This window comes from Apodemus sylvaticus, chromosome 2 (assembly GCF_947179515.1).
Source record: "Apodemus sylvaticus chromosome 2, mApoSyl1.1, whole genome shotgun sequence".
Lineage (NCBI taxonomy): Eukaryota > Metazoa > Chordata > Mammalia > Rodentia > Muridae > Apodemus > Apodemus sylvaticus.
Window position 1 is genome coordinate 150,502,769 of NC_067473.1, and position 27,243 is coordinate 150,530,011.

At 43.0% G+C, this 27,243-nt stretch overlaps 1 protein-coding gene across 3 annotated transcripts in view; it reads right to left on the reverse strand.

The window, feature by feature from the left end:
* Nucleotides 1–27,243, reverse strand: part of Cacna1c (calcium voltage-gated channel subunit alpha1 C) — a 545,178-nt gene that overhangs the window by 131,447 nt on the left and 386,488 nt on the right. For all 3 annotated transcript variants that reach the window (XM_052174696.1, XM_052174695.1, XM_052174697.1), the window contains exon 9: nucleotides 23,402–23,574. In XM_052174696.1, coding sequence (XP_052030656.1) covers nucleotides 23,402–23,574 — 173 coding nt within the window. The remainder of the gene's footprint in view (nucleotides 1–23,401; nucleotides 23,575–27,243) is intronic.

Consider the following 27,243-nt stretch of genomic DNA (forward strand, 5'->3'; position numbering starts at 1 on the left):
CCTTTATAAGCTGGAGCTGCAGAATTAAACTTTGAGCCTTGATCAGAATCTTTGTCTTGGCTTCATCCTTCTCTCACACCCTGTCTCTTTTCATTTCCAGTCCTACTTTCAGGTAAATCCTCTTTTTCCATGGACACCGGACAGGTACAGGTGGCGCCTGAATGAGGGACCTGAAAACAGGGGGCAAGGGGACCCACTGAGAAACGCTGTCTTGGGTGGAGCTCCACAGAAGAAAAGTAACAGTATCCTGCACTGTAAGCAATGAACAGTATTAATGCTTGCACTAGTCATAAATTCTAATTTTTTTGGAGGCTGTTCTTCCAAGGGGTACATTTGAGGGGATACAGGGTAGGTTGAAGATGTGTTGACACAACACCAATTTTCCCTGGGGGTAACAGCTCAATGGGACAGGGGACTTCTATATAGTCATTTGTCCACAGTCAAAAGCTGCACCAGGTGAGAGGAGCAGGGTTTAAAAAACAGATGTTAGAAAAATTCTTAGCTCAAGTAGATTTATAGTGTTCATGGTTCCCAGAAGTAGAAATGGTAACATATAAATGACATGGGAGAAAGAATGAAAGAGAGAATAGGTCTCAGAAAGGCAGTTGTCCCCTGTTCAGGACACATTAGCAAGAGAAGGAAAAAGGATATAAGCTATTTCAGAGCTCTCCTAGGGACAGGAGGAAATCAGGAGCTGTCCTGCTTCCTCTCTGGCTCCTACTGCAGATATCCTTAGTTCTGGTTATATCTAGATCCCATTGGGACATCAAGTTCTCTTCTCTGTCTATAGTCTGTCCTTGGTGCATCAATCTGTCCATGTGTGTCAATTTATGTCTGTTTTTATTTCGTTGTTTGAATGGCTGTTGTCCCATATTTCATGTTCAAAAGAAAAAAATGGTTAAAACTTTATCTGCTGGTTGTCCACCCCTTGATTTAGTTTAACTTGTTTAAAAGGCAGTCTCAATTTGCATAGCAGAAACTGGTAAGTTACCCTGCACTGTAGCTGGGAGTCAAGCACAGCTAGAGGAGCCCTGCTAGGGGCTGATTATCTGCCAAGACACTTTTAAAGGGACCAAAAGCTTTTCAGCATCTTTGGTAAAGAAGCTGATGGCTGTTTTTTTCTAGGAAAAAACTTTGTAATTGTGTTTATTGGGTTCAGCAAGTGACAAGGCGCGTTTTTTCTCTTGAAATTACAGCTAGAAAGGATAAAAAAAATTGTTTGGTCTAAATATTTAAGATGCATATAGTCACTTTTTGTTTGTTTCTTACTGGTTTTAAAAGTATAAATATTTTCTGCATGTTTTGGTTATAGAGTATGGGCTTATAAGTTATTGGGTATGGTTAAAAAATTGTAACATTGGTAACAGAAAGCTAGCTTAAAACTGGTAACTCGGGATTGGAGTCATTCTAAAGAACAACACATGGCACCAGTCGACCCAGGAAAACAAGATTCTAAAGATACTTCTAAATTGGGATAATATTTCATGTAATTCTTATCGTAGAAACTAGACTTATAACAGATAGGAATTAAAACAATGTCTCTTTAATGAGATATTAAAAGTTGCACTGTCATGCATATAAGAACTGGCAGCCAAAGTTTATAACATGAAAGTAATGTTCTTTGTATTGATTTTTTTTAAAGAGAATGGATTATTTACACTGTTAAAAATTGTGTTTTGTAACAACAGAAAATGAGGAAATTTAAAAAAATCATCAGATCCTACTACAAAAGCCTATATTCAACACCACTGGAAAATCTGGATGGAAGGGACAATTTTCTAGACAAATGCCAATTACTAAAGTTAAATCAGGTTCAGATAAGCCATCCTAACAGTCCCATACCCTTAAAGAAATAGAAGCAGCCATTAAAAGTCTCCTAACCAATAAAAGCCCAGGACCAGATGAGTTTAGTGCAGAATTCTATCAGACTTTAAAGAAGTTCTAATACTAATACTCTTCAAACTATTCCACAAAATAGAAACAGAAGGAGCACTATCTAATTCTTTCTATGAAGCCACAGTTACACTGATACCAAAACCTCACAAAGACCCAACAAAGAAAGAGAACTTCAGACCAATTTCCCTTATGAATATCAATGCAAAAATACTCAATAAAAGTCTCACAAACCGGATCTAAGAAGACAGAAAATGATCATTCACCACAATCAAGTAGGCTTCATCCCAGGAATGCAGGGATGGCTTAATATACAGAAATCCATCAATGTAATCTACTACATAAACAAACTCAAAGGAAAAAAACCCACATGATCATTTCATTAGAGGCTGAAAAAGCATTTGACAAAATTCAACACCTCTTCATGTTAAAAGTCTTGGAAAGAACAGGAATTCAAGGCCCATACCTAAACATAGTAAAAGCAATACACAGCAAACCAGTAGCCAACATCAAACTAAATGGAGAGAAGATTGAAGCAATCCCACTAAAGCCAGGGAATAGAAAAGGCTGCCCTCTCTCCCTATCTATTCAATATAGTACTTGAAGTTGTAGCTCTTGAAATTAGACAACAAAAGGAGGTCAATGGGATACAACTTGGGAAAGGAAGAAGTCAAAATATCACTATTTGCAGATGATATGATAGTATACTTAAGTGACCCCAAAAACTCCACCAGAGAACTCCTACAGCTGATAAATAACTTCAGCAAAGTGGCTGGATATAAAATTAACTCAAACAAATCAGTAGCCTTCAAATACTCAAAGGATCAACAGGCTGAGAAAAAAAAATTAGGGAAATAATACCCTTCACAATAGTCACAAACAATATAAAGTATCTCGGTGTGACTCTTACCAAACAACTGAAAGATCTGTATGAGAAGAACTTCAAGTCTCTGAAGAAAGAAATGGAAGAAAATCTCAGAAGATGGAAAGATCTCCCATGCTCGTGGATTGATATGATTAATATAGTAAAAATGGCTATCTTGCTGAAAGCAATCTACAGATTCAATGTAATCCCCATCAAAATTCCAAGTCAATTGTTCATAATGTTAGAAAGAGCAATTCTCAAATTCATTTGGAATAACAAAAAAACTCAGGATAGTGGAAACTATTCTCAACAATAAGAGAACTTCTGGGAGAATCAGCATCCCTAACCTCCAGCTGTACTACAGAGCAATAGTGATAAAAACTGCACGGTATTGGTATAGTGACAGGCAGGCAGATCAATGGAATAGAATTGAAGACCCAGGAATGTACCCACATACCTACAATCACTTGATCTTTGACAAAGGAGTTAAAACCATCAAGTAGAAAAAAGACAGCATTTTCAACAAATGGTGCTGGTTCAATTGGAGGTCAACATGTAGAAGAATGCAAATCGATCCATTCTTATCTCCCTGTGGAAAGTTTAAGCTCAAGTGGATCAAGGACCTCCACATAAAACCAGATACACTGAATCTAATAGAAAAGAAAGTGGGGAAAAATCTTGAACACATGGGCACAGGGGAAAAGTTCCTTAACAGAACACCAATGGCTTATGCTATAAGATCAAGAATTGACAAATGTGATCTCATAAAACTGCAAAGCTTCTATAAGACAAAGGACACTGTCAATAGGACACAATAGCAACCAACAGACTGGGAAAAGATCTTTACTAATCTAACATCAGATAGAGGGCTAATATCCTATATATACAAAGAACTCAAGAAGCCAGACTCTAGAGAACCAAAAATCCTATTAAAAATGGGGAACAGAGTTAAACAGAGAATTCTCAACTGAGGAAACTGGAATGGCTGAGAAACGCCTAAAGAAATGTTTAACATCCTTAGTCATCTGGGAAATGCAAATCAAAACAACCCTGAGATTCCACCTCACACCAGTCAGAATGGCTAAGATAACTCAGGTGATAGCAGGTGCTGGTGAGGATGTGGAGAAAGAAGAACACTCCTCCATTGCTAGTGGGATTGTAAGCTGTTATGACCACTCTGGAAATCAGTCTGGTGGTTCCTCAGAAAATTGGACATAGTACTACCTGAGTACCCAGATATACGACTCCTGGGCATGTACCCAGAAGATGCTCTGGCATATAATAAGGTCACATGCTCCCCTATGTTCGTAGCAGCATTATTTATAATAGCCAGAAGCTGGAAACAACAGAGATGTCCCTAAACAGTGGAATGGATAGAGAAAATGTGGTACATTTACAGAATGGAATACTATTAATACTATTAATAGCTATTAAAAACAATGACTTTATGAACTTCACAGGCAAATGGATGGAACTTGAGAATATTGCTCTGAGTGAGGTGACTCAGTCACAAAGGAACAAACATGGTATATACTCCCTGATAAGTGGATATTAGCCAAAATGTTCAGTATACCCAAGATCCAATTCACAGTCCATATGAAGCCTATGAAGGAAGACAAAAATGCCGATGCTTCAGTGCTTTTTAGAAGGGTGAACAAAATACTCACAGGAGGAAATATGGAGACAAATTGTGGAGCAGAGACTGAAGGAAAGGTCATCCAGAGACTGTCCCACCTGGGGATCCATCCCATATACAGACACCAAACCTGGACGTTATTGTGGATGCCCAGGAAGTGCTTGCTGATGGAAGCCTGAAATGGCTGTCTCCTGAGAGGCTCTGCCAGAGCCTGACAAATACAGAGGTGAATGCTCACAGCCAACCATTGGGCTGATTTCAGCGGTCCCTGATTGAGTTGGAGAAAGGACTGAAGGAGCTGAGGAGGATTGCAGCCCCATGGAGGGAGCAACAGTGTCAACAGGTCCCAGAGCTTCCGGGGACTGGACCACCAACCAAAGAATACACATGGAGTGACCCATGGAGCTGGCCACATATGTGGCAGAGGATGGCCTTGTTGGACATCAGTGGGAGGAGAGGCCCTTGGGCTTGAGGATGTTCGATACTCCAGTGTAAGAGAATGCCAGTTCGGAAGGACAGGAGTAGGTGGGTGGGTGAGCACCCTCATAGAGGCAGGGGGAGGGTATAGGATAGGGGGTTTCTAAGGTGGAGACCTAGAAAGGGGAAAATATTTGAAATATAGAAATATTTGAAATATAGAAATATCCAATAAAAAATAGTTTTTGTTTTCCAAAATTATGGTTCTGCTCTAATATTGCAAAAGAAACTTGAAAATTATTGTTGAATTGCCAATGTTCCATTGGCTGCAGTTTGCAGCTGCAGGATCAGGATTTTTAACTCACCCATATTTGTAATTAAGAAAAAAAAAACCAAGGAAGTACAGATGATTGCAAGAATAATAAAAGTGTTAAAAACATCTGTAGCACAGTAAAGACCTGCTGCCCCTTTTACACAAGCTTTATTGGATACAGTGGTAGTGAAAGAATAGAAAATACAGCCTAACTCTGGCCTTCTAAGGAACCCCAAAGACTTCACATTCCAGAGCCGGCTCTTTGTGCTCTTTGTTAGAAACTAGGTAAAAGGTCACATTCCAGAGCCCGCCCTTTAAGAGCTAGGCTGAAAGGCCTTGAATAGGTGATTCTGGTCCAGTAAGGTAACTGGAAATGAGCTAAGCTTATCTTGCTTATGTAAACTGCTTACGCCATTACCCCTATCCAGGAGTTCACGCAGCTATAGACTCCAAGAAAATAGGAAACTAATTTAAACTGATTGGCCTAAAAACTATGGAGTGGTACAAATTGATTGGCTCACATTTCACGGACTCTCCACGCTAAGAAATGATTGGTTTGTGATTCTCGGGCTTTGTTGTAAACTTATAAAAGCTGTCGCAATTCGGCACTCATCCACAGTCCTCTAACCCTGTGTGGTGTACAGCTATGGAACCCAGAATTCTGGAATAAAGAAATCCTCATGTTATTGCATCGAGACTGTTTCTTGCAAGTGATTTGGGAGTCGCCTTCCGAGGCCTGGGGTGCTGGGGCGCCCTCGGTTTTTGGGGGTCTTACAGTAGAAGCAAGTTTAACCCCCAAGACTGGAAAGGGGATCTTTCAAACTGAGAGGAGATCAAACTGAGTTCTGAGGAACTGCCAAAAGCAGCTGGTAGAATTTTTGTGGATCCTCAGGCAGGAGTCCCTTTTGTTACCCCACTGTCTCAAGAAAATGCCAATGCAGCCTGCCTTGTGGCCATCGGCAATACAAAGCAAAAACAGACTTATCTGGACACATTCACCTTTGTACAGAAATTGGACCCTCATACAATCAGGGTCTGGGTATGGCTGCTGCCTTGCAGGGAACTACAGTACAAGCAATGCTTTCACAGTGCTGAGGTGATAAGGAATGCTTTAAGTATGCGGGCATAGGCCATTTAAGGAAAGACTGTCCAAAAAATAGAGGTATAGACAGGCAGCAAAATTCCTCCCCTGGCATCTGTCCTTGCTGCAGGAAGGGTAATCACTGGGCCAGGCCTTAGAAAATAGGCCCAGATTAAGAACATTAACATTTGAGTTAATGCAAAACTCAGAGCAAGCTCAGCAGAGGCTTCTGTGGCACCCCTTTTGTTTTGGTCCTCCTGACTAGCCCCTAGAAAAGTGTTTACTGGATTTTGTTTAGTCCTTGGGGAGAAGGGGTCAGTCTCATACCCCATGGGACTCACAACAGACAGCTTTTGGGGCCAGGAAGCTGCTTCCTAGCCAAGAAAATCCACTTTTGAACTTACCAGAGTAACCCCAGGAAGTGCAGGATTGGACCTCAATTCCACCACCCACAAAGTACTGACCCCAGAAATGGGGGTTCATATGCTGCCTACAGAATTTTTTGTGCCCTTGCCTACAGGGACCTGGGGATTACTTTTAGGCTGAAGTAGCATCATTATAAGAGGATTACAGATCTATCCAGGTATTATAGATAATAATTATGTGAGAGAAAAATTTTACGGCTGCTTCCCCCCCATGGCATCATAACTGTACCTGCTAATAAAAGAATTGCTCAATTTAATCTAGTTCCCTTTCATCTGCTTCCATCCTTCTAAATTTGTTAAGAGTAGGAGAGAACAAGGTAGCTTTGTTTCCTCTGATGTGTACAGGGTCCAATCTATTACTAATAAGAGATCTAACCTCAAATTACTAATTGAAGAAAAAAAAGGTCTTTGAAGGATTAATAGACACCGGAACTGACGTAGTCACTCACCTCCAAGGGATTGGTTATTCCATTAATCCAAAGCAAAGTTCCAAACTTAATATTTATGAAAGGTTAATGAAACTAGGAGCTTGTGAGGGCATTGCAGTCTGGCTTACCTACTCTAGCTGCCAATCCAGGAAATGCATATAGAATTATTATAAGAATTAAAAGATTGTTTTTATACTATTCCTTTGCATCCTGATGCAAACAGTTTGCTTTTAGTGAGCTTGTAATTTTGAAGAGCCCATGAGGTGATATCCTTGGAAAGTTTTGCTTCAAGTAATGACTAATAGCTCTACATTATGTAAAAAAAAAAAAAAAAAAAAAAAAAATTGTCTCTGCGTCAATACAAGAAGTTAGGACTTTGAATCCTTTAGTGTATATCATTCATTATATGGATATTTTATTAGTTGATCTCTCTGAAGGAGCTTTTCTCTTATACAAGAGCTCTAAAATTTTGGTGACGTTGTTGCTCTCAAAAAGATTCAAAGGCAATATCTTTTTCAATATTTGGGGCCTCAGTTATATCTGAAACAAATTGTGGCACAGAAAATTCAAGTAAGAAAAGATAATTTATTTGCTTTAAACGATTTTCAAAAGCTTCTAGGAGATGTAATTGGCTAAGACCTCATCTTAAGCTTAACTTCTTAAGGAAAGAAAGTTTTCACAGGAAAACTTAAACTTCTGTTTGATATTCTCAAGTGGTATGCAAATTCTAATTACCCTGGACAACTACTGATGAGGAAGAAATAGCTTTGCAGAAAGTATAGGAAGCTATTAGCCAACAACAGATACATTATATAGACTGTGATCAATTGTTGCCTGTTTTACAGTAGTCCTTTGTCCAAAGGGACCATTAATGTGGATTCACCTTTCTTCATCTCCAAGTAAAGTTTGAACACCCCATTATGAACTGTTGTTGTGTTAATACAGAATTATAGGATAGAATCATGAAAGTATTTTGGAAAGAATGTCTTCAGAACCTGATGACATTCCTTATTCCAAACAGCAATTAAATTGGTTATTGAAGAATATTGGCAAGTATCAATGCATGGCAAACCATTTTAGGCAAATTTGATGATCATTATCCAAAGACAAGTTGTTAGAATTTGCCTCTATACATATTTTTGTATTCCTTGTGAATTTACACATGGAGCCCATAGAAAATGCACTTACTGTATTTATAGATGGCTCATCTAATGGGAATGAATATGTGATTGGATCACATGTTCATTCTCTTGAGGTCCCCCCTGCTTCACAAATAATTGAACTCTGTGCTGTATTGTAGCCACAGTTTTTGAAATGCTGAAAAATCAAGCTTTTAATTTGTATACTGATAGCTAATATATAGCTCATGGTTTACGATTGTTTGAAACTGTTCCTTTTTTAGATACTGCGAATTCTCAAAATTTATAGTTATTTATACAAATACAGCTTAATTTAAGAAACATGTACTGTTCCTTATTTTATAGGACATTTAAGAGCTCATATTGTATTACCCAGACTCCTTAATACAGGCAATGCCAGCAGGTTTGCATACCAGGCAGATTACATCATCAAAATAGTAATAGTTTGAGACAACAATTTGGTATTTCTAGTATATATGCATGTCAAATTGTAAAGACTTGTTCTCAATGTCCTCAGTTTCTACCTGTACCACATAATGGTTTTAATCCTTGAGGACTTGTTCCTAATCAATTATTACAAAGGGATGGTTCTCATATTTCTGATTTTAGAAAAGTAAAGTATGTACATGTGATTATTGACACATTTTTAGGCTTTCTGGCAACAGGAGAAGCAACTAAAAATGTAATTAGTCATTGGCTGTGCTGTTTTTCTATGCTTGGTGTTCCAAATCAGATTAAAACAGATAATGGAACTGGCTATCACAGTCAAGCATTTGAGAAGTTTTGTAGACAATTTAATATTCCCCATATTACTGGGATTCCTTATTACCCTAAAGGACAGGGTATTATGGAACAGGCCCATTGAACTGAAAAACAATATTGTTGGTTTCTGCGCAAAAGATCCAGTTTGCTCGCTGTGCGCTTGTGCGTGCTTGGGCCGGCGGGGAGACGTGGGCTGCAATGAGATACACCAGGCCAAACAGTTCCACGTGGGACTTTATTTAAGATGGGGAAGGGGTAGTGGGAGGGAAGGAAGGAGAGAAAGAGAGAAGAAAAAGAGAACGGGAAGAAGCGCTGCCCAGTTATATACCGGTGGTGACGTAATTACAGGTAAAGGTAGGCTATGGAATTCTGGGTAAACGGCAGCTGTTGCCTTGGCAACAGACCTATACATTTTCTTGTCGCTTGTATGGTGTCACAAGCTTTGCAGGCCTCGGGTACCTACAAATATCTTCATAAAAAACAAAAAAAGGGGAATCATATTCCCATACACCGCAAAATTCTTAAAATCATGCTTTTTATTTTAAAATTTAAATGCCAAGGAACTCTCTGCTGAGTGTCTATGGCACCCTACAACTACGAATACTTATGCCTAGGTGAAATGGAAGGATCCACTTACTGGCACATGGTATGATCCCAATCAGGTATTTAATACGGGGAAGAGGGGATGTTTGTATTTTTTCTGTAAGATGCTGTGGGAGTGTGCTAGCTGCTAGAGTGACTGGTGTGACATGCTGATGCTGGGACAAAGAATGATGCTGATCTGTGAGCTTGCTGAGTGCCCTGACAATGGTGACTGGGAAGCTGTATTAGACATATGTTCTTGACCCACCTTTGCTTCCCTATATCCCAGATTGGACAAGCTGCCTTGCTTCAAGCTTTTAGACCTTGTGGGACAGAGAACATGGAAACTATGGAAACTGACTTTAAAAAATTAATCAAAAGGAGAAGTTATAATGACTCTTCTATTTTCTATAATGTGACCAGTTATTCTGACTCAAACATGGACTGGTCTAACAATCAATCAGTATTGGGAAAAATGAAACAATTGTCTTCATTTGGAAGGCTGGTTCTGGACATTTTCAGAGACATATTTGGAAGTTAGTTGCAGTTTTTTATGAAGTTACATTTGCAGTGGATAAAATTGGACAGGGTCTGGATTTCGAACAAGTGTTAGTGCATGTATTTAAGCTCCTAATCTTTTATTCCTTCAACAGGAGGGACTATGTACAGCTCTCCCTGAAGAATGTCACTTTTACACCAATCATTCAGGAATAGTATTCTATGGCTAAAGTTTGAGAAGGACTAGCCAAAAGGAAAAGAAGAAAAAGGACAGAATTAGGGATGGTTTGAATCCTGATTCTCCACTTCCCCATTGTTTACAACTTTCTATACTGCTTGGACCATTAATTATAATTTTGTTGCTTTTCACTTTTGGACCTTGTATCTTCAACAGATTGGTTGCCTTCATATAGGATTGTTTTCAGCAAGCTCAGCTATTCACCATGGCAGTTATCCATAGCTATGAAGAAATTCATTGAGTGCATATTCATATGTCCATCGTGGCTTTGGTCTGAATGGGAAAGAGTGTGCTGTAGAAGGTTGCTGGTCAGAGATGGGTAAGAGTTCTTGAGCTCCTATTGACCTAAGACAGAGACATACATCAATGCTATGCTTTAATCCCTGATGGGTAAGAAGGAGCACGGTTGCCTGGCCACTCTATACCCTAGATGGGATTATGGAAAACAAGTAAATCTTGTGCTCCTGTCCAGCTACTGATACTACTCATCTCTAAAAAATCAAAAAAGGGAGAATTGTGCCCTTCCCCCAGTCTTGAGCAGGCTAAGCAGACCTTGAGTGCTTGCCACAATAGATTTTATGATCTAGGTGGAGTCATCTGCCTTGCTGTTCCTACAGGAATTTAGAAGAATAGACTGCCCACTGAGTTTGCTTTGCAACATAATATAGCTGAAACAAAAGATAGGTTTTGTGGTTTTCAGAATTAAACTTTGAGCCTTGATCAGAACCTATGTCTTGGCTTCATCCTTCTTTCCCATCCTGTCTTCTTTGATTTTCAGCCTCCCTTTCAGGTAACCCATTTCATCCACGGCTGCTGGACAGCTACAATAATTGGGGTTCCCTATTTTGTGGCACTGCACAGTCCAGCCAGGAAGGAAGTAGATGTCCTGGCCATGGATGCTACTCCACTGCTTCTTGGGAGGAGTGGTGGTGTTTCCCATGTCTTTTCTCTTGCAGAAGAGAAGTGATTCATCATTTTTCTATGACTGACAAATCCAACACACAGTCAGAGATCTCTTGCTGGTGAGAGAGCTCTTGCAGGTTTAGGCTCAACTGGAAATCCAGGATCTGTCACCCCCAGTGCCACGAGTCTGGGACACATCAAGGTACTTCTGGCCTTGGACACTAGGCAACTCCAGAACACTCACACATTTCATGACAAGCTAAAACCCTGTGCACTTTATCTCTTATGTGAGTGGATTAATCTAGACAATTAAAGAACGACTCTCTAAGGGAAGTGTGGATAGGAAGAGACCAAGGTGACAGAGAAAGAGACTGGGGGCGGTGAGAAGCAAAGGGGTACCAGGTGACAGCAGCCTGCCCGAGTGGGAAGGTCACAGGAAAAAGTAGCACCACTTGCAGAACCTTCTCAATCACTTTCTGTCAGCACCGCCCAGCTTAGCTTCTGCCTCTTATAAAACTAATACCACACTGATCTTAAGCTAACAAGTTAAATATAAAACAAGATAAAATATTAAGGATCCAAACAGAGAGACCTTACTTATTAAAAAAGTGCAATGCAGGTGTGGAGTGCCATTATCATAAGTATTACTGCTGCTGCTGACTGGGAGGGGGTATGAATGGCTGTCCTGGATCTGTAGTCATAATCCTAAGAAAGCCAAGGTTGCTATGAACCCAGCAGGTTATAAACATCCAGCACTTCAAGCAGAAAATTCCTTTCCACCTCAATGGCACTGGGGCTGTGGGAGGGTGAACAGGACAGGAGGAGGCAGGGAGGGCGTTCAGCTGCACCAGACAAGCTTGGGAAGGTGGGTGTACATTTATCTCTCCTTTCCCACAATGTCTGCATTCACTAGGAAGGACAGGTCCAGGTATGCTAATCTGCAGCCCAAAGAGATGTGTGCCCTGATCTCTTTCTAGCTTGGCCCAGGGGTATCTTACAGTGTGGCACATGTCTGTTTTGGGCTTTGTCCTAGTAGTGTACAAGGTGGTAGCTTCTGTCTTAATACTAACAGTTCAGACTTTTGAGTATTTTCTGGGTTCTAGCCTCTCTTTCATGTTTCACATATATGAATTGAGAACACCATAAGTAAGGTATCATCACAGTGGCCCATTTTATAGATGAGGAAACTGAGGCTTGGAATTCAATCACTTGTTCAAAGTAAGTGGCTAATTAGGAATGAGGAATTTGAAGCCTGGTTGTTCATGTGCCTAGTCTCTTCTTAGCTACTGTGTATACTTGATGATCTGTGTTTTATAATCAAGAAAAGGGTTAGGGTAATACAGCTACCCAGGTCACTAAAGAAAAAGCCCCTTATTTGATGACAGCCTGCATGCTGACAGCTTGGAGCCAAGAGGGAAGTCAGGACACAGAACACCATGAACTTGGGAACCAGAGGTCTACATCTAAGACCAAAATTCTTTAGGCAAATCCCCCACTAGACAGAGTCCTGGTCATGGTGGGTGAACCTTAAGACGGCTCTTCAAGGAAGGGAGGGGAGGGTCAGTCCTGTGGGCCTGCAGAGGTTAGTGAGCAGTAAAATAGTACGAGGGGCCCCTCGGGCAAATTCAGTCAGCTCTGATACAGTTGCCTCTTGCACTGAGGGAGCAATCACTGTGAGGACAAGTAGCTGAAAGTCAGGAAGGTTGGGAACAGTCAGGCACAGAGAGACAGGACTGGACAGAGGTAGAAAGGGGAGAAGGCAGGCTGGCCTACCTTTCTATAACACCAGCAGGAACAGGAATCTGCAGCAGCCCCACTGAAGAGTGGGATATAACAGCCTTGTGCTTCAGAGGGCCATGGGGGGTGGGGGGGACTGACCAATGGGAAAAAGGCAGAAGATACTTCCAAAAACATAACCATTGGTGGAAGCATCGAGAAGGCAGAGAGAAAGCAAAGCAGTTAGAGTAAATAGTTAATCATGCAAAGATAATTACCAGAGCTATCAACAGTGTTGTGTGCACAGCACCCTGGTCAAGCATAGGGAAGTCACATGCTACAGACCTCAACTGAGGATGAGAAGAAGTGCCCTAGGTTCCTTAGTAGCCAGCACTTTCCTCTTTGCAGCTGCCTGACACCTAGACAGGAAGGGGACAGTGATCCTCTACAAAATTAGCACTGTCTCCTCCCCAGGCCAGCCACGCATTCATCCTGGGACAGGGGACTTGAAGGGATGGAGAGCACCAGAGTGGTCATTAAGGGGGTTGGAAAGCCCTAATATATAATTAATACATTAATAAATATTGAGCTGATCTGTGTATTACTTTATAGAGCAGGAAAATGGGGCTCAAGAGAGAGAGCAGTTGTCTTTGGACCCTGAGCTAATCCATGTTGAAGTCAAGACCAGAAACCAGGGCTCCCGGCTTGCTCTCTAAGACTTCTCATAGGCCTCTTGCTCTGTCTCATCTGGCAGGAAGAATGGATGCCCCCATCCATGTACATCCATGTATATCCATGTACATCCAGGGATATATACCTCGGGAAGAGCTGGTTTGTGCCTCCTGTTAAGCTATCATCCATTCTAAAGTAAATGACCAGAACCTGAACTTTTCTTCCGAAAATGGTGAGATAATCCCATCACTCCGGGAGGCTTTGGTGAGGATTAAAGATAGGACAGTTGAGATGTGAGTTTAATTAACCATGGCTTAATACTTTCAGTTATAATACTAAAACAAAACAAAACAAAAACAAAAAAGCGTGGACACTGGACACTGGGCAGCACGAAAACAAAGAGGGTGCTGTAGAGCATCCCAGGGTCATGTAGCGCGTGTCTCAAGGCAGCAGGAATCTAAGCACTTAGTTGTGACAGCAGATGGCTCAGACCTAAGTATGACTGCAGCTGCCTGGTCCTTTGTGGGGTTTTCAATGCACCGATCTCTGCTGTCTTCTTAGCAGAAAAATATTCCTGTCCTGTGCTAACTGAAACGTACCCACGGCATGTTCTCATCCTAGAAGTGCTTAGGCCTCCTGAGAAGAAGGTCAGATGTCTCAGACCTTGGCTAACGTGAAGATTTACACACAACAGGAAAAAGGGCGTCTCCAACTCTCCAGTGGGCCTCTTGAGTATTTCTTCTTTTGAAACAAGGTCTGTCTATAGCTTCAAACTCTCAATCCTCCTGTCTCAGTCTCCCATGTGTATCACTGCACTGTGCTTGTTTTGTTGGTTGGTTGGTTTGTTTTACCTTAAGTTGAGTCATGGCTGTGCTGAAGATGGTGTTCTGCTCTTTTAGCCTGATCTCTATCATGTCAAAAAAGCTATTTGTGACCAGCATCTGGGCTCCACGGCGGGCCATCTGGCTTTGCCAGCTAATCAGTGAGGTCAAGCTGACATCTTGGAAGACTTCTACCACATATTTCTGTGTTTTAACTAGAAAGCGATTTAGATTCTATGAACCAGGAACAAGGCAATGTGCAGTTTCAGTTCCACTTTAAGCAGATTGCAGTCTAAGTTATATTTTTCAATATGCAACAATTGAGTTAGTGCAATGACAAATGTCCTTCCCAAACTATTGCCAGAGCGATATGCCATTTCCATTAGGGATGAAGTTTCCTGGCCAGATTAAGACATGGAAAATAATTTTTGGTTATCAACAATTCCCTCCAGTCTTACTGATCAGATTAAATTTAGCTACGGAAAAGAGGAATTTACAAATTAGATGCTGTTCTCTGTTTATTACCACAATGGTTGCTTTCCACTCCATCCAGGAGGTATAGTGGCGATCTCATTAGGTCTCAGCTGGCGATAACACTCACTCCATCCGTCAATCTCCTTTGCAAGCCAGTGAATGAACTAAGCCTTATGCTGGGGAGCACCCACTGAAGGAAGCTAGGTCAGCCTAGAAAGGCTAGAAAGCCTTAAATGCCTTTGGTGTTCTGGACTCAAAGAAGCCACAGGGCATTTGTCCCACTAGCCTCTTCCTCACTTGCTGACTGCTATTCTTGGCTAGCTAGCTGGTGGTGTTCCTGAGACAGAGTGAAAAGGGAGAGCTACCAAGAAAGAATGGCAGGAGAGGAGAGGTAGGGTTAAAGTGAAATGTCAGACCAGGCTTTCTATGCAGAGAAGTCAGGGTGTGTGTTGCTTTTTTTGGAAGAGAGTGGCTTTGGGGGCTACAGACTGTCATGCAGAGACCCCAGGTAATTCCAGAAGCCCAGGGATGGCAGGATTCCAGACTTTCTTGAGTGCGTTCAGGGTCTGATAGACTAGAATGACCACTCCCGATCTGACCAAGACATGTAAGGCTAATGCTTATATACATCTCCTAAGTTCAGGGGAGCAGATCACCAGAACTAGAAGGTTCAGTCTGTTTGTGACAGCTCATCTTCCTCCTCACTGGACAACTCAGGGAGTATGGGAGGGGCAAGTTGCAGATTAATTACTGAGTGAGGTCTGAGGGCATAACCTTCCTGTTTCCTCAGCCTCTCTAGTTTTATCCCAACATAATGGTGGGGCCCCAATTTCTAAAAATCTTGTTAGAAGATGAAGATGGAGATATCAACTGTCAATAGCTCTTCAGTGACAGGTCAGGCCTGGAGAGCATCTCCCTGGGATGGGGGTTACTCTTACAATACATACTCAACTCCTTGTGGATGGGAGAGGACTTGAATTCACAGGACAATTGATGGGACTGTGGAAATCATAGGTAGATAAAAATGACTATATATCCTTTACAGGCTCCACATGAAGTGCTGCAGTTTCAATAAAGCTTGGGATCCTCCTAGGGGGAAATATGGGCACTCTGCCTTATCAATAGCAGCTGACCCACAATTTCCTATTACACGCAGAAGGTCAGGGTAAGCTGGGGCCCTGGTTTCTGAGACTCTCTGCCGCTGACTGACTTTCACGCCTAGGACCTCTTCACACTTTGCCTCTGTTGGACACAGAAGACACCTACACTACCTGGAGCCAGTGACCTTAGTGAATGATAACAAATACAGGGAGAATGAATGGGTGCAGGATTTCTTTTTGTCCTGTGTTTAGTGTTCTGGTGTGTGTGGATGTGTGTGTGTGTGCGCGCGCGCACGTGCATGCATGTGTGCATGTGTCTGAGTTTAAGAGGACTATTAACATAAAAGCTGGATATCACAGTTACATCACATGAGTCACCTGAGTTGCTTATGATCTGAGTGGGACCTGCTGATGTGTACCAGGGATGGAGGAGGGCAACGACAGCTCTTCTCCTCCTGTCAGCCTGACAAGCTGATGTGTCTCTTCCCCTCAAGAATAAGCAATGGAGGACAGCTCTTTTCTATCACTCCTAAGAAAAAGCTAGCAGCAAACCTAGGTGGCTGAAGTGACTTCCTAATCTACTACACGAGGTGCTGTATTTAGAAATATGGAAGTCCTCAGAGTGAGACCTGGAGCATATTAGTTAAACTTCATCTCAATGACTATTGAATACTTCCCCTCCCTAGCTCCCCTTTCCTCCCTGCTGATCCTGTCAGCCCTTACCCCCCACGGTTCCGTTCCTGTGTTCATGTGTGTTTTGCTTAGCTATTCACTGAGTTTAACTAGGGCACTCCTCTGAGTGACCATGGGTATGGTGTGATCCAATGGACCCTGGTGGGCTCACCAGTGGGTACACATCTGAATATAATATACAACCTGGAATCCATCACGAGGAAAGGAATAGAGCCCCAAGAGCCCTACCCTGAACCTCGACTGGCTAGAGACAGGCCCAGTGTAGATAAATGCATTGCTGAGTTCTCAGTGACAATGGCCAGGCCACGCCCTTGATGACTTATATTTAGCCAAATGATGTAAGGCCAGCAAGATGTCCAGAAACTTTAAAAAGTTTTACTATTCTCTCTCTGTGTCTGCCTATGTCTCTGTGTGTCTGTGTGTCTGTCTGTATGTCTGTGTGTGTCTCTCTCTGTCTCTCTCCTTGTGTGTGTGTGTGTGTGTAAAATAGCCAAAACCAAAGAAAATTATCAGAATTCAAACACATTCTTGGAAATGATGACCAATTAACCTTATCAGAGCTTATCTAAGCTCCGCTTGGTAGCGCATGCCTGTAATCTCAATATTCAGGAGGTAGAAGAAGGAGAATGGGGAGTTCAAAACTAGCCTGGACTAAATGAGCCGCCATCTCAACCCATGCCCTATCCCTCAAAGCCCTCACCTATTTGCTATCTATCTGGTGAGTCCTGCAGATGTTCGATGGGAGAAGCTGTCAGTCTGAGGACTGACTATAAAATGAGTCTAGACTGCAGTAACTTCTTGTTTATTCTTAATGAAGTAGAAGGCTCAAGCTTTGACATACATTCCCCACCCCCAGGGGGTATCTGAATGGATTCCTTGGTTTTAGCCTTGTCTGATGATCTCATCAGAGCCCACCCATGTGTTTAGAGAGCTGACTTCTCTTTCTAATAATTAACCCAGAAAGTGGTTCTCTGTCTAGGGCTCCCATTTCATTACCCAATTCTAAAGGCAACTTTTTAGGGCTTAGGGTTCTCACTGGAATTGCTGGGGCCAGAGGACCTGCATGTGGCTCAATGGCCTTGGCTTCCTGGGAGCAGTGTGAGGTCAGGGTGGCCTCTAGAGCATGTTCACTTCTGAGTGCTCAGGAAAGAGCACCAAGGAAAACAGTGGAAGCATTATGTCTCCTGAGCCCTGAGCCCAATGCTCCACAGACCTCTGTCACCATAGAGACATGGGACTACCCTTGGCCATAAGCTGGATCCAGGGAAATGCTGACTATACTAATTTTTTTTAAAAAATCATTTTAAGATCAAATAATTATGGACATGTCCTTGACACATATCTAATGTAAACCACTGATATTCAGATTATGCTTGCAAGCCACATGGGGCGACCTGCAGCTCTCCTAGGCCCTCAAATTTCTGTCCTTCAGTAATGCATTATTCTGAATCCTGCAGGGCACACAGCGGGCATGCGGTTCTGTTGGTTAATGATGATTGCAGAGTGACTCTAGAGAGTCACATCATCAACTATCACTTGTACAAATATTTAATCTTCTTTATCTGTGTGGAAGCCCCACTTTGGGATTTACCATCTTTATCTGCTTGTCCAGATGAATATCTATCTTATAATTAGTTTCAGAAGGCTGGGTCTATACTTAAGTTGTCTTAATGGCCAAGGAAGAAATTCCAATATGAGTAGGTACTTAACAGATTATCTTTTTTTGTTGTTCTAAAGAAAAGATATTCCTATAGGTCTCTTTTTTACAATTTGTGTTTATTCATGTGTAATGTGGGAGGGGGTTCATGTGACACAGGAGGACAACTTTGCAGAGTTGTTTTTCTCCTTCCAGACCATTATGTGGGTCCCAGAGATCGAACACTGACTGCCAGGCATGCACAGCGAATACCTTCACTGCTGAGCCATATTCCGGGCTCCCCATCTCTCTATACCCAGTTTCTCTTGTAATGCCTTCTATCAAAAGAGTGACTGAAGCTGGAAAATGGACGGTGTCCTTAGAGCAGGGTGTCCACACTAATGGTAATGTGATATGTGAATCAGCAATAGTCTTTGATGGACATCTTGGAAAGGGGTGCTCACTGAAGCCTAGAAGCAGCCAGTGGGAAGATGAGATCTCATTGTTGCCGTAGAGGAACTTGGGGACCAAGAGAGCTGCCTCACATGGAAGCTACACATACTCCTTTCTTACGTTTTTCCCTGTGTGGTCTTAGGGTGGCTTTTAAGTATCTGTCATGTATCCTTTGTCAAGGTTATCTATGAGCAGTTGCTGTGGCAAGGCCTAGCACCAATGTGGCGATAGATAGGACACAACTAAAGAGTGGGATCCAACCAGGGTCTTGTTTGGACAAGAGGTACATTGGATTGAATGTGTGAATCTCTTCCTCCCTTCTCTATGGTATCATGAAGGCCTGAGTTCTTACATCTCTGGCAGCTAAACCATGCCAGCTGAAGAGGATGAAATCATGCTGGAGGCCATTGTGGGAAGACTAAAAACCTAAGAACTGAAGAACGGCCCTCAGGCTTGGCCAACAGTTCCTGCCATCATGTCCAGCTCTCATCTCACTGGTCTGCAGGCAGCACTGAGATTCATCCTCTGGTTTCCCTCTGGTCCTCTGGTCTCACCTGGCAAATCCTTGTGACTGGTTCTTTTCTTTTCAACCAGTTTGCAAACCTTTGTCTCAGGGGTTGGCGTTGCTTTATCTCTAATTGCTCTTTCTGTGGTGATTTCACTCAGATGGGTGTGTTCTGGTGCCTTATCTATGCTGATGACCCCTGTATCACAGCTTAGGGTCAAAGCTTTCTCTTGAACTCAGTGACTGCCAGGCACCTACTCCACATTTCTCTTTGCCCGTTTCATAGCCATTTTAAAGCTCGAGGTCTGAGTTGCCTTTTTTAAATTTATATCCTTTCCCTATTGGTTGTTTTCCTTATGTCAGTAAATGGCAAGTCCATTCTTATACTGACTTGGGATAGCCTCAGCTTTTCTTTCTCACGTCCCATATTTTATCTGTCAGCAATGACATCACCTTGAATTCCGACCTTGTTCCTTCATCATTGCTGACAGATAAAATCATTGTAAGACACCCTCATCTCCAAGGAGTCCCCTCTCTGCTAGCTGCTGCCCTGACGGTCTCCATTCCATCCTGTACACGGTGACCACAGGGATGTCATTAAATGCTAGCCTGACTCATCACTTCTCACACACTCCAGTGGCTGCTTGGCTCCCTTCCAGCTCAGATCCAGGTTCTCGTGTCACCAGATCACATGATCTTCTCTCAGCTTCCCTCGGCATCCTCTCCACCACCTCCTGCCTCACCTCTGCCCCGAGAGCCACCTGCATGGGCCTGCTTTCTGTTCTTGGATGCAGCAATCACGTGCCTTCCTTTTCCCTCACCTTTCCATCTTCCCGGAAGGATCCCTTCCCAAATAGCTGTGCACTTCCTGTTTACCTACACATCTTTATTTAGATACCACCTTCTCCGTAGAGCATGCTTGACCTCCTCAGCCACCGCCACCTCTCAACACCTGCCACTCTCACATACTACTTAATCTATTCTCCACCCCACCCCATTACAATAGAACTTCTACAAAGGCAGAGGGTTTTAACTATTCAGTCACTGTTATTTCAGCAGTGCCCAAAACAGTGCTTGGAAGAACAGACCTTTCATTTATGGATGGCTTGATGGCTTGTAAGAATAACCGGAGTCTGTTTATATAGAGTTAACTGCTTATACAGAGTTTACTTGACTTTCTCTAATTTTTTTTAAGGGGAGGTCTCCCAACGAAATGCTTTCTCACTGATACCCTCCGACCTCTACTTCTTATCCCTCTCAATGGCTTTGTGTCTCCTCTTAGGAAAGTTGACTGATGGTTCCACTGAGGTTTGTTCAGCCAGAATGATGTGTCACTGAGTGGTCCCCACAATGCAGCCAGCAATGCCTCCAAGTGACTCACACTAGTGGCTCATGGTGTGTGCTGAAAGGGATGCTGGCTGGGGCATAGGCTCAGTGCAGCAAGCGCTTGTAATCCCAGTGATGAGGAAGTGAAGCCAGGCAGATCCTGACTGCTTTCTGGCTAACCAGCCAGATCAAGCAACCCCAGGTCCCAGTGAAAGTTCCTGTCTAAAAAGACAAGGTAGATGGGGCCTTAGGGACTGTGTCCAAGATTGACCCCTTTCCTCCATGTGCATGTAATGGTGCAGGTATGCATCCACACACCTTTTTACTCATATGCACACACACACACAGTTTCTAACACACATATGTACACACACACACACACACACACACACACCCCTACCTTTGTTTTTGATCTGAAAATAAGTAGGAAAATTCCACAGTGTAATCTTTAGACATTTCAAAAGCTAGAGCCACACTATTTAAACACAAGCATTTTTCCTCTTGCATGTGTTTCAAAGGTCAAATGAAGAAGTAAATCCTAAAGAGAAGAATATAGTTTGCAAGCCTTTTCGGCAGGTAAATTATATATAAATAATATAACTGTATATAAACATAGAATCCAGCTCATCTCTTCATCCATCCACAGACACAGTGAACTAAAGGTCTACTCTCTGCAAGGTCTTCCTTGAATTCAATAATGAAATCACATTTACTCCATGTTTACTGGGAATCTTATGAACTCACTCCACCTTTGTCCTTGAGTTCCATATTTCCTTTTTTTTTTTTCACATATTAACTCTTTATTTTTCATTTCTGGCTTCTTTGGATCTTTGTTATTTGCCCCCCACCCTGGAATAGTCCCTCCAACATTTCCATTTATGTAGGATCTAGAATCCTACTCCAGTCTTCCTAGGACAGGGCTGACCAGGGACACAAAGCAATCTCCAAACGTTCCTCCTCCATACATAATGAAGAAGTATAGGGGAGAGGGAAGTCTCTGGAGTCTAACTCTCAAAGTGTCGGCTTCAGCAGACCTTGGCAGTGAGCAGGTACTGAATGAGCCTGTCGGTGCAATCTGCTCCAACAGCAAGGTGCATGGCATGCTGGGAGCTTTCTTTGGAATTCACTCACATACTAGGCAAGATGGAGAAGTAGCCTGTGTTCTTTGGAAGCTCTCAGTTTAACAGGGAACAACACAGCCATTCATCCTTGTGAATGGCAACTGGCTGTGAAGCAAGCAGCGTCTATTGACCATTTTTATGTGACACATATCAACAAAATGTTTATCATGATTAATCCTTAGCCAGGGTGTCAAACCCTCTACAAGCTCCTCTGTGCCTCACAGGTCAACTAACTTCTTTAGTACTCTACCCAATCCCATAAAGTAATCAACCATCATGTAGTTCCATCAACAGTACAACCAAAGTGGCCATGTGTTTTCCCAGAACACCTCTCAGTGGCATCACGGCTCATTGTAATAATCTATCAATGCCCCCCCTTCCAGGTTGCAAAACTACTTAGTGGAGCATGACGGCTTCCTTGGGCTATAAAATTGTGTTGTTACCAGTCCCTTGCTGTTTATGTGTTTTAATTTTGTCTTTGTGTCTTGAGCAGAGTTATCAGGAAGAGAGTAGTTGGTAGATTTATTGCACCAGTCTTTGGAGCAAGAGAGCAGCGTCTGCTAGAACCTTTGGCAGTCTTCTTCCTCCACCTGCTCTTCTCATGCTGGCAAACTCTCTCCCTGAGTCCCTCTCTATTTAGAGGCAGATTCTGCCTTGTTACCCTCAGCCACATGGCTCCATGCACTAGGTGCCTAAACTTCAAGATTTGTTTTCAAATCATGCTGCTTCAAAGGACAGAAAAGCAACTATTCAAATAAGCAAAATGCAAGACAAATGCTGAGCAGAGAATAGGATGAGGATTAGATCCACAGAGATCAAGGTCACAGGAAACAGGAGCAGTAGTTAGAGCTAACTCAAAGGTTCTGAGCCTCCCATGCATCACAGTCTCTGGTCAACTCACCCTAGGGCTCCTAAGTCAGTGGGTTTAGGCAGGAGCCACAGAGCCTGCATTTCTACCAAGTCTGAGCTACCACCACTGGTCCAGGGATCCTACTTTGAACACTACTGGGATAATCAGAATAAAGTTTGACTTTCCATGACTTGTTATCTTAAACATTTACAGGCACCTGCTGTTCCTATTTGTATCCTGGCTGTATGCTTTCTGGCAACCTGCCTTCAGAAAACCCAAAGGAAGGGATTTGGCTCTGTGTCTATAATCTAAATGGATTCAGTGGAATTCCTCTGTATTTCCTCCAATGTTCCCAGAAGCACTGCCTCAGATGATAAGTTAAGTTACCTACACAATGAGAAATGTTGATTCTATTCCCCTAGAAAATCTGTGTGTGTGTGTGTGTGTGTGTGTGTGTGTGTGTGTACCTGGAAAACCTCTGCCACTGTGGAAAGAATCCTACTCAGGTACACATCTTTCTAAGAATCTGGCTAGTGGGAACTGATCCCAAGGAACAGGAACAGGATGCTTGGCCACACCTTAAGAGCCCACAGGAGAGGCATGTTTCACTCGCCTTAGCACAAACACAACTGTGTTTTCAGGGCAAAGTTTCTAAATGGAATTTGAGGCTTTCTACAGTAGTGGTAGTGATTTCCCATCTGACTAATTCCTCTGAACAGCAGATGACAGCCACCATTGAGAAGGACGTTCCTCTCGTGAACACCAACCAGAAGAAAGGTTGGTGTGAAGCACTGTCTCCTGGCTCTCTGACTTTCCCATCCCAGACCCCAGCAGAAGGGGAGGTGGCTGCTCACTGTTTCGAGGCTTGTCTTCATCCATGCCCTCGTCCTCATTCTCGGGGTCGATGTCTTCCGCCTGGGTGATCCAGTCCAGGTAGCCTTTGAGATCTTCTTCTAGCTGCTGCTTCTCCCGAAGTTTCTGGAAATCCCCTCGAGCTTTGGCTTTCTCCCTCTCTTTGGAAAACTCCCTGGTGTGAGAGGGAGGGGAGGGGGCAGGGTGGCACAGAAGGGTTAGCCGGGAGGGAAGATGGAGAGAGGGGAAGACAGGTAGGTATTAGTGCCTTGTGTAGAGAAGACCATCCAAACCATCCCCTTTCTATAGACCGCTCTCTCCACCCCTAGCTTTGTCTTCACATCCACAAGAAGGGGGAGCCCTGTGAGCATACTCTTGACACAGTCCAGGAAAATCTAAGGGGGTGAAGGCTATTCATTTACTTTCTAGATCACACTAGGCTTTGTCTGTGAGTAAGAGTTGTTCTGCAAGGAACCCCTTCCAGACAGTTGCTCTAATGGTCCTCTACAACAGCAAGGAAACATTTGTCACCCAGGATTAGGTGACACCTTTTAAAAGAAATGACAAATTATCTTCAAATGACACAGATTATTCAGACTCAGTGATGATAGAGCCCACTTAACTTATACTGGGTCTCAAGGCCAATAAATAATGCTTTCTTTTCCCAACTCTGGTTTCAGTGAAGTCTCCTTGATAGTACAATAACAGCCAAGTTTGGAATATTTACACCATGAAAACCAGCCAATATGATTGACCAGGGAATTTGTTCACCAAGGGAGGATGGTAAATATTGGCCGTATCTCCCACTGTCTAGGGGCTCAGAAGATTTGAGCTCCTCGATCTCAGTTCTCAGGGCTACAGTTCCTTCTGCTGTTCTTAGCATGCCTGGAGGGAGTTCAAATCACATGGATTTCCCATAAGGATTCCAAACACAAGAAAATGCTCTAAGGCCTGCCTTGTGCCTGCCTACCCAGGATAGAAAAATATGTAAAAAATGATGATGGTGTCAAAGTTAATGTGGTAGTTTAAAGGAATAATCGGCAGACATTGAAGTTTTTCAAGGACTTGCTGGAAGAAGGAAAGTTCCTTTTCTGCCTTGGCAGAAACTAGCCCCTTCTTCCTACTGGTGGCAAGAGAATTTGATTTGCTTTGTTTTGCTTTGTTTTGTTTGCCTGACCTATCATAAATGGAGTTGTTGGTAGTAGGGTGGGGTAGATGGGAGGGGTGTACATGTGAATTCTCTGGTGTCTTGACTAATCCCTGGGTCATGGCCCCGGTGTTTCTTCTCAGTTAGAACCTGATTCAGGACAACAGGCTATGGAAACAGACTCAACAGAGCTTCATGCACAAGTGAAGTACTGTGGAAGAAAGGCACCTTGGGGGAAATTGTCACCAGCAAAACCTCTAGGGCTCAGTTAAGCTCAGTGTTCTGTATGGGAGGGCGGCTCTGTCACCAGATACCACCTAGTAGCTGCATTTTGTCTGTGGAGCTTGGTAGAGCTCAAGATTTAGCAATCACCATTGTGGTGAAATGGGGCTGAGACCTGGGAGGAGCCTAGGGAATGCTTTAATTTTGAAAACCGGGGGCTCTCAAGTTAATGAGTCTTCTTCAACTACCTCCTTAACGATGCTCTGGTTTGGATTGAATTTTCTTCTCAAATCTGATTGAATCCAATTATAATCGGATAGAACTTGCTATTTTGTGGGCTTCCTGCCAGCCAGTGGGTACTTTTATTTCCTTTCCAGGAAGCTGGATGCCAGGGAAGAGGCGCCGGATTGACAGATCACAGTGAAGGTAGGAACTGCCCTGGTTTTGCTCCTCCCGCTTTTGTTACTGGGGTGGACATGGGAAGATGCCAGCCCCTGTTTGCCTTGCCTTCTTACCTTCTCTATGGTGAAGTCTCCCACACTGTGACCTTACTCTCTAGAGACAATAGATTCATAGTGCACCTCTCTCCCTATGCAAATAAACTCCATAAAATGTACCTGGAAGAACATCTCCTTCGATGTTTCTGCCTATACCCACATGCTTTCTTGCCCCTTTCCTCTGGAGTGGGTTTGAGTGAGTTTCAAAGGCATAAGAGAGTCCTTTCGCTCTTCTGGATAATTTCTCAGAGTTCAAGCTCTGGTTATAAGACACCCACTATCCTTCTTACAGAGCTGGAAGGGCAGGCATGGACTGGGCTGCAGTTAGGAGGGAAGATGATGGGAAACCCAAATAGTCACAGGGACTAAAGGGGCAAGAGAAGCCCGCATGTTTCTGTGTGACTTGCCTGCTTTTGCTCCTGTAGAGGAAGGACATACTATGGCAGAAGGGCTGAAAACGTGGCCTGGGCAGCAAGGTAACTTGGTGCTTCCACAGTACCATGGGCAGGGACACAGCCACATGGGCTGCACAGAACTCCAGGCTGCACGTGTTGGTGAAACACTGGGTGACAGCCCCTGGTTCTCTTTCCTCTTCTGGATGCCTGCCGTGTGCCTGTTCTTGAGACTGAGCTAACAAAGACATGAAACCCTAGTCTGATAGGCTGTGTCCAGCCCAGAGGCCAGAGTCAGCAAGACAATAAGTCACTACTGTGGGATTTGTCACATGGCAGGAGTGCATCTGTCACTAACAAAATGGCTAAGATAAAATATGGGAGGAGAGGTGGTCGGTGCTCACTGTGTAAAGCAGGCAACAGATGTGGATGGGACTAATCACTCCGACCATGTGATATTAGGCCCTTTCAAAATCAATACCGAAGAGGTAAATACTAACTCTGCTATTTCTGAGTTTGCTAAAATTTGTTTGCAACCCCCACATCAATATTCATGGTACTTTTAGACTCATGTATGAATATACATGTGATGGCAAAACAAAAGTAAAACAAAAACATGTGACATGCTTCCTGCTAAGGTCAGACAAGGTGAGACACTCTTCCCTAACTCAGTTCTCATAACGTAGCAAATGTCTTTAGTTATGGTCGGTCTGTTTACTAGCATTTTGTTGCTGTATTTTGGGGCTATTGATTAATGATTCCACTGTTCAAATGGCCCCAAGCATAGCTCTACAGAGTGAAAGGCTATGCTGTGTCTTATGGAGAAAATGCGTGTCAGATCAAGCTCACACCGGCCTGAGTTACAGTGCTGGTGAGTCTAATGTTAACAAAGAAGTGATAGTTACTGAATAAGCTGTGTGCAGAAACACACATAGGGCTAGGTTTGAATTGGTTGCCAAGTCCGACCAGATATTTATTAGCAGGAATCTAACTCTGTACTTGGCATCAGTGATCAGTATTCACCGATGCATTGTCCTACGTGACCTGATAGAGTTCAACCACTGAAGGATGAGGGTCCACACTGTGTAGTCATCTCTTCTGCGTGGGGATGCCACAGTCTGGACGTTCTGTCTTAACATCATAGCTCAGGTATACTTTCAGGCTGTAACTCTACCACCCATCAGGGTCTCTGCTGTCTCAGGCAAGAGACATGCCTGCCTTCTGATGTGAAAAAGGATGGGGGCAGTTACTCAGCTAAGAGATTCTACAGATACATCCAAAGGCCCAGACTTCAGAGTCCATCCTTCCACTCTCCTACCCATAGCTTCAAATGCAATTTTGAAAGTCTCACAGTCACTGTTTAGATTCTAATAGGCTGGAGACTGGATTTCTGGAGGAGAAAGTAGTTCTAATCCAATTGTTACCTATACTGATGCCACACCAATGCCTTACATAGGGTGGATATGGGGGGTCACTATATAATGTGGAAGATTTTTGAAGGGAATCCAAGACCTGTGTGCACTTCACACATGGTCTGTTCTAGGTGGCCTCGTCAGAATGAAGGCCTTCTGGATAAGCAAGGGTTT